The following is a 12,599-nucleotide window of genomic DNA, read 5'->3' as shown; positions in this document are numbered from 1 at the left end:
AGCCAGCTGGGTGAACTTGGGCTAGTCACAGTTCTCTGGAGCTCTCTCAGCCCCACCCACCTCACAGGGTGTTTTGTTGTGGGGATAATAGCAACGTATTTTGTAAACCGCTCTGAGTGGGTGTTAAGGCATCCTGAAGGGCGGTATATAAATCGAATGTTATTATTATTATTTTCTTTGTGGGATATTTTTTCACCCCAAGATACATTGGAATCTGGCTTGAGGTATGAATATTTCATAGAGTTCAATTTGTGAACTTTTAAAATATGCACAGAAACAGAGTTAACGACCTTTCTATATGATAGTTGTGCAATAGTGGAAAAGTTATGCACCTCATATAGTCATAGATCCAGCAGATTTTTGCATGTGCTAGGGTCCTTGCGCAAATGTATGAAAATAAAAACTCCCTCATGCAATTTCTGGGCACTATATGATAGGAAGGAAACTGCTACTTGTTGCAGAAGATCTTGAATAAGCCCACTAGCGCTTAGTCTGTTTACATGTTCACTTGTGCATTGCTGGATTTAACTAATGCTTCTGTTGTTATTTTACAGCTGTAGTTATGTAATTGGCACAAGAATTCAATGAACACTGCTTGTGCCATCCCTAGGGCTGACTAACACAACCCCCCTCCTCTTGTACTTTCTGCAGAGCTGATTATACTGCCTACCTTGGCTGGATCATCCTATGGCCTTGAATATACCCTTAAGACTGATCCTGACATCAATCCAGAGTCTACATTCTTAGAAGAAATGAATCTACCAAAGAAAAGGCCTAGAGCAAAACTATCCACAGTTCTATTCTCACTGTAAGCCCGCAGGGTAAATGCCAGTACTGTCCATATTTATGAGGCTATTTAATTCTAATAGTGCCTTTTAAAATTCAGTGTTTTATCTGCAAGCTTAGCACATGTCGTGGGGGTGGGGGTGGGGAAATGAACTTAAAAGAAGATCAGCATTAACATGCTGTTAGAGACCTCGTTTACCCTGTGCAAAGAGCACACAACAGCAATGAAGGAGCAGTGGACGGATGCCACTTCTGGTCATGTTCCCCATTAAGTCAAAACTAATATCAAGTAACTCTTTTAAACTGGTGCCAATCATGCTGATTTGCCTGATTCTTTCAGATATTCTGAATTCCTGGACAAGATCTCCACTTAAATGGAGTTGGTAGTGGTTAAAAACATGAACTATGTGCAAGGAATCACCAATTCAAATCTCAGCTCAGCACAAAACTCACTGAGAGTAAGCCATTAACTGCCCTCTTCTTTCCCGTTCCAATAAAAAGATATCATACTGGGTTACTAAAACAATTGCTGAGGTGGCATATGTAAGGCATTTTGAGTACTTAAAGAAAAAATATTAGTTTCCACTTCTTCATGAACACTTGGGAGAGTGTGTCTGTGCAGAGAAACCCTGGCAAGAGGTGTGTCCCCAGAACAATATGAGAGACAGAGTGTCAAAAACTACAGCTATGGTCCGTAACACACTTGCAAACCTTTGATAACACTGAATAAATCATGTTTATATCACAACAACAAATGCAATGTACTAAATCACTTTTGCTTTCTGTTTTCATATCAGGTAGCAAATCACACAGAAGGTCTCTAAACTACTATTGGGGGACTTACCAGCTTGGTTGGTGGTGATGTTTACTGAGACATACTGTGGTGGGAAAGGGCTTTTGTTGGAAACTCCATTGACAGCTTGGATCTCAAAGGTATATGGTGTGTGTGCCCACAGATTGCTGATGAAGACCCGGGTTTCTGTGAGGCCCAGCTGCCTCGGCACAAACTCCACATTATCATCACAGCGGGAGCAGCTACGGCGATCAGAGCGACACTTCTTGCAAACAATGTTGTAGGTCACATCGTCACGTCCCCCTGTCTCTCGAGGTGGATGCCATTCTAGTATAATCGATGTTTCATTGACAATGGAGATCACATTGCGAGGCCCTGAAGGAACACCTGTTGAAAAGCAATTGCAGATAAAGGTTTATGCAAGCAAATGTCTAGATATGATAAAACGTATAGTGTTTCTAAAATGCTGGAGTTTAGAGATGAGAATGTTTGGACTCCACAAATTCAGAACCATCCCTTGTGATTGTCTAGCATGGTGCTTTTCTTGAATGTCATGGGGGTCAAAGAAAATGTCTCCCTTCCCAATGATTTTAAAGTTTCCCCCTACTGTATGGTATGAACTTGTGCCCTTCTCCCAAATTTATCTGGAGAGACTTGACGTTTAGATTATACAGAGTTTGACTGTTCACCTAAGCCGTGAAGAAATTTCCCCACCAGGCAGAATAACTAGTGGTTTTAGGGAGGATTTTGCCTTCTCCTGTAAAGGGGCTTGGACTTTTTAAAAAAGGTTTTCATGAGCCTATTTGCTCAGCAAATTGCAAAATTTCCTTTTGGTTAGGCTAATTATAATACATGTAGATAGAACTGTGAGAACATTTCCCTCCTTGGTGTGTCTTGGCTTACTTATTTGGATCACTGAGTGGTATATGTTCTGCAGAGAACTGAGTGCTGTACAGCACCTGCTTTCTGCCTCGGTATGGTTGGCCTTCAGGGCATGGGGTGATCACTTCAGGGTCTTTTGTCCCTTCAGGCTGTGATTCTACTAAATTATATCACCCAACTGTCCCTTTCTATAAAAGGTGACTTGCACATGGTTCCATTTTTAAAGTCTTTCCTTCCTTAGTTTTACAGGCCCCTCTAGTTTACTAAAGGTTTATAGGGTGCTGGATTTGGCTGCAGTTGTTAGAGGCCATCGGTTCATACAACACAATCCTCTCAACTCTGTGAGGTCCCTGATTCTTTTTAATAGTAAGCCTGACAACCATACTCCCAGCTCACATTTCCATATTCCCCAAATAATGCTGACTTTACCCATATAATTCCTGTCTTTATTTTCATAGGGCAGTCCAGAATATGGCTCATGAGACAAATAAACTACCCTAGCACCAAAGGTGTGACTCCTGGGCAGTTCAAGAAACCAAACAGGAATGCAATTAACGGTTAAGGCATATAACATATAAAGGAACGGGAAGTGTGTGTGTGTGTGCACGCGCGCATGTGTGTAATGCAACGGCTGCTCTTTTGCCATCCACCCACTTCCTCCTCCAGTTAAATATTGGGGCTAAATTATAGCTGAAAGAAAAAGAAACAAAGCCCTGTATTATGTCCTTAAATGTGGGGGAATAATGAGTCGTGACAATGGGACAGTTGTGAGAGTAGGAGAAACTAAAGACAGAGGATAGGAGAACACCGAGGAGACGATTAATGGGGAAAGGCAGCAGTAATACGAATAGGGACTGTGTGTCTTATAGCTCTTGATTACGCGAAGATAACCTGAAGGGTGTTTGAATGCAAAAGCTAAGTATAAAATACATCTGTGTAAAATACCAGACACAGAAATAATCTGATCCTTTCCTGCAGAGCTTTGTCTTCAACAACCCCATACGTTTAAACACATTTCTTATTAAACTGTAGTTTTTATACACAGCCATTCTTTTACATTAACTAGTTGGATCCTACCATTTCATTCCACCAGTGGCCGCTTTCCTCGACTAGTTTTTACTAAATTCCAGGTCTTTCAAGCACTGTCCCTTTCTCAATTCTGTTTTCATGTGGACCCAAGAAATCTCATCTGTTTACATCTTATCATCCCGTCCTCAGCCAATCTGTGTTGATAACACTATGCTGCATGCTATGATGAGAATTCAAGCTGCAAGCTTATGCTGTTGGAAATCTCCTACGCACAGCCAGCCACACTCCATTGAAAGTCAAATCCAATCTACAGGAATCATGTCATTTTAGACAAATAAAACAGAGGTGACACAGTGCACATTTTATAATATTCCAGAAAGTATTGTCATTGTTAGGGGTCGAGTAAAACCCAAAAAACAGATACAGAACTAGCAGAAATGTCAGAAACAGAAAACAGCTATTAACAGTTCAGAATGTCAGCCTGAACGGATGGATATTTAGTAGGGTCCTTCAAGAGTCTCCTTCCGCATCTGTTCTCTATACAGTTACTATTTATTAGCAACTTGGACACTGGAGTTCAGAGTATATATATCATAGGCAGCATCATTCTGGGAGTGACTGAAAGTGCTTGCAGGTTAAGTGCAACACCGTTTTTATATGCTGAGGAAATGGGGCTGAGATCAATTAATGGAGATTCAATATGAACAAATACAGTGTAGATCGTGCCGGAAAGAATGATCAAATGCACACTTATACAACAGGGGATTGCTGAGCAGGCAGTTGTGCCACCAAAGAAGATTTCAGGGCTACACAGAATAACAAATAGAATGAGTCAACCTTGTGGCCCTGCTACAAACAAAGCAAATACAAAAGTGGGCCAGAGTCTATTAACCAAGTTTAACAAGCATCCAGATTACTCAGCACTATTGCTTCCTAAACAGAAGGACTGATTCAAGCTTGAGTAGAGCTGCCACTAAACTTCTCAAAAAGAGAATACTAAACAATTCCAAATCCTCCTCTAAAAATTCTGGCGGCAATGATGAAATCCACCATGTTTTCAACAAATCCATATTTCTAGAACCTGTACTTTCCATTGTTGTTAGATGTGCATCAATATGCACTCCATATTACTGCACAATCAACATTTATGTGAAGTTTTAACCTACATGCTCCAAACCTACTACATTTCTCTTAGGATCTTAAATATTACTGTGTGACATCCATAACTTTAATTTCAGCAGATCTTGTGATACCACTTTTCCTGTCAAAGTGATGTGTCTCTGTACAAGAATACCAGATTTCAAAGCCCCAAGCCTATCAATGAAACTGTAGAACAACACTGAAAGAAAATATGTATATCATGTAAAAACATGAATAGACTTTTTTTTAAAAGGCTTCTTTGAAAAAGGGGAAGTGAATGTGGAATAGAACATGGGGGGGACAAGGGGAGATGGTGCAACTGGGAATTGTGCTTTTGGGTTGCTTTTGTAGGCTATTGCCTACTTGATGAGATGCTAATGGAACTGTGAGCTGAACGCTGGGTGAATTCGTTGGTGAAATGTTTATGCAGGAACTCTTCAAGGAACATTCACTAATAAGGATTACAAATGGCAGAGTTAAGGTACAAAAGCAATATTACTCTCTGCTCTTATTGTATGAAAAGAAACTACTATCTCTGTTCAGATCTTGATTAATATAATTCAGGATTTCTGAACAAATTCCTGTTCTGCTATTTCATGTACCATACATCACTTTAAATCACCTGATTGAGGATGGCTCCTTTCCAGTCTCTTATTTAATAGCATACATCTGACATAAAGAATAAAAGTTCTATCGAGCCTGTGGGTGAATATTTTAACCTCCCATCATGGGTTGAATGCAACATTTAGGTAGTGTGGCAATTCTAGGAATTTCAATGCAAAGACAAACCAGCAAGGTTGCAGAGTTCCTTGACGAAAGCATATTCCTTGAACATGCTGACCGGTCTATTGAGATCAAGGAATATAATTAAGAGGCAAACGTTTCAGCATCTCGCTTGGAAGAAAATGAATCCAATGCAGTTCTGCTGAAACAACCTACCTCCGCTCAAGCCCTTGAGGATTTTTCGGCTGTTGTCCCCATTCCAAATGCCCCGCTTCCCTTCTCTCTCCCCTTTTCTTCATAATTACATTCAGAGAGGCACTTTGAGAGAGCTTCTCTGATCTGTTGCCATGGTTACTGCAGATGAAAGCATTTTGTTAAAATTGCTAGAAAAATGCTATCTTTTAACGAAAATTCCATTTCATTTAATTTTTTTTCCTGTCAGCACAGTTAAAGTATTTGTCATGAGCTATCTAGCAGCAAAAGGTTTTGCTGTACACACAGTAGAGAGGTGATGTCCTGAATGTGATGTCCTAAAGTAATACAGTGCTTAAACTGTTGTTGTGTATGTATGCACAAAAGCTCAGAGAATTTTGCAGAACGCTTTATTCTAAGTGGTTTATTCTAAATTCAGGTGCCCCCCCCATTTCTTTGCACCTCATTTCCTCAACAGCACACACATTTGTGTGTTAAGGTTCTGTCCAAATACAACTAAGACCCCTGGTGCCTCCAGTCCCTATTTCTCCAAGTCCCCCAATTCTTGCTAACTATAATCTATCTACTCCTTCTTTTGTTGGTCCCTCTTTCCCCTCAGACTGCTACTTCATCAGGATATCTGTGGTCCTCACATTGCGAATATATGATACTCAGTCTCCAATACTTTCATCCATCTTCCTTATCTCTATGCTTGCCCGACTCTTCTCTAGGCTTCTGTGACTCTACAACTGCTTAGCAAATGGCTAGGAGAATACTGGCTATGCTGTGCCTCTTCCTATTGCAGCAGTACAGCCAATATAACAAAGGCTTGATTGTGTGTATCTCTAGCCTCTGTTTCCTGCTTTCAAAGATTAAATCTGAGGCAGGATTATTAAAAGTGATTCCATCAACTATAGAGCACAGTGTTCTATCATCTGGTTTGACAGGCTGATGGCAGACTTTGAGGAATAGGCATTAGAGCTCCATTGCCTTCCTTAACTTAACCTGGAGTATAACTGCACTTTTGATAATTATTAGGTAGCTCAGATTTTTTAACTAGTAAATGGGAGTCACATTATATATATTTCCATGGAGCAGCCTGAAGGAGGTAAGGAGAATAACTTACACTGCTATCAGGTCCTGCCAAGTAGAAACTGTAAGCCCTACATATCAGGCACTGATTTTATCCTCCTTATGGGTTGAATCCAGCAGAGTATTTCTTCTGAAAGGAGCAGGGGCAGTGTCCCTGAGGAGCACCATTTCTTGGGATGTTTGGGGCTTCAGCAGGAGAGGGAGGCAGAGAAATCTGACTCTGGTTTTGGAAATTCCTTCCATCACTGGAGATGTTGCTCATGGTACAGATCTGTGTCTTTGGGACTGTTAGTCCAAGAAGAGGGAATTACAGACTGATCCAGCTGCACATTCACACCACAACCCATACTTCTCAAGTCAAGCCATCTGTTGCAACTGGATTTTTCTCACATTACAGATGCTTATTTTCTACACTTTGCAGTCATGCCTGGATTATAAAGACTCCTTCCTTTTTCCACTCCTTGTATCTGACAAAGGGAGCTCTGACTCTCAAAAGCTCATACCCTGAAAATCTAGTTGATCTTTAAAGGTGCTACTGGGCCCGAATCTTATTCTAATATTACATGGCTATTCCCCATGAAACCGGCTGATAAAAAGTTCCCAGAAGTGCTTCCTTCTCTAAGTCTAAGCATATTGTGTCACTATAGGAGAACACCAAGTCCTCTGTCTGCTTGGTGGACCATCAGGTTCTGTCTTTGGGCCATTGCCATCACTACACTACTCACCTTCAGGCTGACTCTTACTTCAAGCCTTGAGCCTGTTAGTCCTCCCCAAGGTATTTGTCCATCATTGGGTTTGACTATTTCTAATGAAAAATATGGCAAAATGCCCATAAACTTTAAAGAGATACAGGACTGGGGCTGTGCTTGGCAATGAAATGTGAGGGAGAAGAAACTTAAATCACTCTGATTGTTAAATCCTCTCTTACATGGAACAAACACACATTAATGCACCTCACAGCAAACTTCGAAACCTGAATGATAAAAAGGCATGGTGGGAGGAAGTGATTTAGCGTGGTATTTCCGACACTGTCTTTCTTATATACAGCTGTTGTGATCCTGCTTGGAATCCCAGCAAAGAAACAACAGACATGACATTTTACCAGTAGGATTTTCCAGCAATTTACCCCTCCTCCCCTTCTTTGTCAACTCTTGATTTACTGGCATAATATTGTCCAGCATGTGTATGCACTATGCTAAAGCAGGCCTAGGGGCAGAGGAGTCATCCCTCAATATCAGTGAACCCCTCTTGACAAGGATATTTTTAGGATACTTAAACCCCGGTGGAATCATGGCTTTGATGCAAGTTAGAGCACAGTTCTGAAATATGTTTTCAATACCAGGGCCATATCCTTAAAGAACAAGTTGCCACCTTAGAAGCATTTTTAATGAGTGTGTGGGAAATAAATACTTTAATTATTTGCATCCCATGATGTAATTTTCCCTATATTGTGAAATAGCTACAGTCTAAAACACATATCTGAAACACACATGTTTAGGATACAGAGAATGGGCTTTCAGATTAGAAGGTGTGGTTTACAATTCTCAGTGTCTTGTAAAAACCAAATTAATGGCTGGCTTTAAATCTTGGGGCCTTGTTTGTCTTTTTGTTAAATATCTTAGATGAAAGCCATAAAAATACAAGGCAGTGATAACAATAAATCATTTATTTCTTGCTAATCATAGGGTAGGGTTGGAACACTTCATACACTGAAAATATATACACATTAAAAATTTCTATATGGAACAGTAACTGTATGAGACCTGTATGTAGTTCATAACATGAAATAATCACTGATGTGGATTTTTCAGTGATCCATGTACCATATGTGCCAGATGTCTCTATTTACCAGGGACATTCTCTACTTTCTGGTCACTGTCACTGGTAAACCACTATTCTTGTTTGTCCCAATTTTGCCTTTCAAGGAATGCCTTGTTAAAATGTCATTAGTTGCTACAGCTGTAATTCTCCAGAATTTAGCTGTCTCTCCAGGATCCCCAGAACTTAAACCTCTGTTTAGTGGATGCAACTTTTGGTCTACATTCATGCTCATGAAACACCAAGGTGTCATCCAGCACCCAATCTGCCATTTCATGACTGCATCTGCAGGGATGTACTTGGTACAAATGCACCATGCAATATTAATACAGGGTCTATGTTTACACAGAACTCACATTTGCATTCTACTGGCATTCATTTTAAAAGGTCTGATTGTAGTGAATGTGCCTGGCTAAGCCATTCCTACAGTGAAACACTCTTTTCCCCACTGGAGGTTTCCACATTTGGCAAACTATGGAAGACAGCTATATCAGAATGCTGGCAAACTCAGACATGGCCCTGCAACAGCCATGTAGGGTGCCCTCACTTCCACCCCTTTCTAACTTCTTATTCTTTCACCTCTCCCCTTTATTAAAAGCCCCCTTTCTTCGGAAGTGGTTTTCCTCATGGCCCCTTGGTGCCTCTTACCATTGACTTTCTTCACAGTCATCTCCCCTATATTTGTCCTGTTCCTCCTTGTAGCCCTTCCTTCTCCTGATCTGGGCAGCAGTTGATCTCCAGCCTTTCCATTTAGAGACAAGACTCCCTCTCTACAGTTAGCTACATAGATATTGTGGTATCCCTGTGTCAGTACAAAACCAGAATAGCAAGTTGAGTACAGGCAAACCTGGTAGATCATAGCAGTCTGGTGAGACCAGAAGTAGGATCAATTGCAAAAAAAAAAAAAAAAACCCTTTGTCTAGCTGCTAAGTTTGCCCCTATATTGTTACAACTGAAAGTAGCTTTACTGATCAGCTCAGTAAAAATAGATCACTGGGCAGCTCTTACTATATATAGTTTAGGAAAATGTACATCCCAATGCAGAGTACAGTTAAATAGCCTTGTTGGGAATCATACAGTCAAATATCCATCTGATTCTCTTTTTAGCATATGAAAGTCAATCAATACAACTCAGGTTTGGGGGATGGGGGTTTAGCAGACATGCACATGTTGAACTGATCTTATGAATAGGTTTTATGCATCTGTAGTCAACATTTTTAAGAGATTTGTCATGCTGCATCAATTATCTAGATAAGTGTTGAGCTGTCCACATGACTAGCTCACTATATGCAATCCACTGCAGACAGAATAAATTCACATGAAATGGTCCCTAATGAGATGCTACTACTGCCCTACTTTTCAGTAGCTGACCTGTGAAATTCACAAAAGTTAACAGAAAATTGTGCATATTGAGCCAGTTATGGGAATGCCATTCACACTCAACTGCACATCTCTACCTAGCAGGGGATACCCTAAAAAGGCAAATATATGTTTTTATTACACCAGAGAACAGCAGCACTCAGAGACATACAATAGTAAATTTATTTACTCCTATGACACGTAACAACTGGGAAATTGAACAGCTGGCACCTCAAATTAGAACATTTTAAAATTAAGCTTTAACGAGAAGAAATAAAAACCAACAAATGGACTTTTTTATACAGTACTCCTCTAGTGAGGCATACTGTAAATCAGAGATATAACAAGAGGCAATAAAAACAGATTTATTTACTACTGCACTTTCCACTATCAGTGATCAGGCAGAATATGGAAATTAATCTCTATTCGAGACACACATTAGACATCTCATATAAACCATACGTGTATTGCTACTTTCGGAAGCATCACTGCAGAAGGCGATATGCTGATGTGGGACTCTATAGAGGCAAGCTGCAATAAAGACCAGCCTTTTCCCATGAGCTGCACAGAGACCCACACTGCAAGCCTAAGGACACTTTCCTGAGAATAAGCCCCATTAAATATTCCCAAGTAGAATTCTGAGGAGACCTGTTTAGGATTGCTCTTCCAGTAGTCTCCTCACATGAATAATATAATTTTGCAAAATGTTATTTGGCAGAACCTAGTTAAATGCTGCTCAAAAACTGCCCCACTTTTATTCCAAATAAAATGTTGAACACAACTTCTTGAATAATGATAAAATAAAAGGACTAGATGAGAGTTCTCTCAATCTTTAGGCCATAGAGTCATAAGACTGTAAAGTACAGAAGGCCACTCAATCCTTCCCCATGGCAGGATTAGCCACATACAGTACCTTTTCTCCACAGTCAATGTGCACAATCTGGGAGAAAATGCATTTTCTAGATCTCAGCCCACTTCATACCTTTGGCAAGATGCAGCTATGAAAATCTTGAAGGTGTGGGCTCAAAGATCCCATAGTTCTAAACTCATAAAACATAAAACCTTACTATTATGATCACTGCCATGTTATTTACATAGATGGGTCCACAGGAAAATGTGTTCATAGGAACACATGGCCACGAATGGATTGAAAGCTGTTCTGAAGTCATTTTTTGTCATACATGCAACTTGTCATCAATGCAACCAAAGTGGTGGACAGTAATAGACTCAGGGCCAAGCTACACATGACGAATGACACTTGAACGGCAAGTGGATTGATTGGAGGGCAAGTGAACAGGGAGAAATACACTTGCTGTTCAAGTGTCATTCGTCATGTGTAGCTTGGCCCTCAGTTGTCGTATCTCTGTTATTCAGGTTAATTTATGACTATTATCAAGGTATAGGTAAAACTTGAACTAAATAGGAATAGGATGATCTCTCACAAGGAGGCCTTGCATTCTCATATTCTATCCTTAGGTTTAACTGTACTTACTGTAAATACCATTTTTGATGTAGTTCATCCATCTTGTGTTGATCTGGAGACAAATAATTAAGAAGGTCTGGGAATTTCCATGACAACACAAAGGAACCATGTCTCAAAGGAGCATGCTACATCATATATGGACTGCATATATCATCTACGAGGCTCACTTAACAAGAAGTGTAATGAACCTGTTAAAGTAACACCAAAGTCTATTTAGAGCTCTTTCACCAGACAGGTTCTCAGAACAGAGGTTTGAGGCACAAATGTTTTCAGAAGTAAATGTTGTTTACTCACTGGTGCATGCAATCTCCGGTGGATCAGAGTCAGCACGGTAGTAACCATTGCGGCAAGTACAGATGGGGGCAGCTTCTGATGTGGAACGACTGTTGGAGGGGCACTGCGTGCAGATACCTGCACCTTGGTTTGCCTTGAACATCCCTGCTGGGCATGCTAGAATATCATGAGAGAAGAAAAGAAAACAATCAGATGTTCATATTTCATCAAAATGCACAGAAAAGATGAGAAAGAGGCATATTTGGTTGCATTTTATCAAGATAGGGTATTTAAAAAAAGAGTTTAACATACCAACAATATAGCATTTAGCGTTCTTATATATGTACAGTTTATAAAGTTGTAGAGGATAAAATACTTATGACAAAGTTATGGACCAATTTTACAATTTTTGGATGGAGGTGGGTTTTATAACCACATTGTGCAACTTTCTTTACATTTACAGATTAACAAGGCAGATAACTCATGCAGAATCCATCTCTGTTCACCTCTGGTAAGTAGCAATTGCCCTGACTTGAGCTCAAGTTGACCAACTGCATTTCCTGCAGGGACAGAATCATCTGTGAAAACCTCCATTGTCTAATACTGGGTTTAGCTTAGAGCTGCACTGTGGAGGCTGGACATACATCTAGGATTAAAAACCATTATCCCCTTTGACAGCCAAAGAGGCATGAACAGTGAACACAAGAGTGTAGCGGCCCATAAATCTGCTATGGAATGGTGTTAAAAGGCTACAAACTACAATTCTGTATTTTTACAGGACTACAAGCCTATTGGGAATTCTTCCAACCACGTGATTTTAGAAGACTGTCCTCTGACCATGTTAAGGGCATAGAAAATGGCCCTCAAAAAACGGCAATGCACATTCACTCTAATGTTGCAGCATTTGGTAAACCGCATCCTATTTCAGCCTGTATGTTAATGAAAGGTTACCCAAAACAACACAATCACATTTAATTTGGAAGAGGGAACTTGGCAAAAATAAGGGGACTAGTCAGAAAGAAGCTGAAG

The 12,599-nt window shown here is 40.2% G+C and overlaps 1 protein-coding gene across 3 annotated transcripts in view; it reads right to left on the bottom strand.

Annotated features, from left to right (window-relative positions):
* The window catches only part of EPHB1 (EPH receptor B1), a 421,589-nt gene that overhangs the window by 108,473 nt on the left and 300,517 nt on the right, over positions 1 to 12,599 (bottom strand). For all 3 annotated transcript variants that reach the window (XM_054982436.1, XM_054982434.1, XM_054982435.1), the window contains exons 4-5: positions 11,592 to 11,747; positions 1,631 to 1,966 (exon numbers count right to left, since the gene is read on the bottom strand). In XM_054982436.1, coding sequence (XP_054838411.1) covers positions 1,631 to 1,966; positions 11,592 to 11,747 — 492 coding nt within the window. The remainder of the gene's footprint in view (positions 1 to 1,630; positions 1,967 to 11,591; positions 11,748 to 12,599) is intronic.

This window comes from Eublepharis macularius, chromosome 6 (assembly GCF_028583425.1).
Source record: "Eublepharis macularius isolate TG4126 chromosome 6, MPM_Emac_v1.0, whole genome shotgun sequence".
In the NCBI taxonomy this organism is placed as follows: Eukaryota; Metazoa; Chordata; class Lepidosauria; order Squamata; family Eublepharidae; genus Eublepharis; species Eublepharis macularius.
The sequence above is the reverse complement of the archived record's forward strand: the minus strand, read 5'-3'. Positions and strand labels throughout refer to the sequence as shown.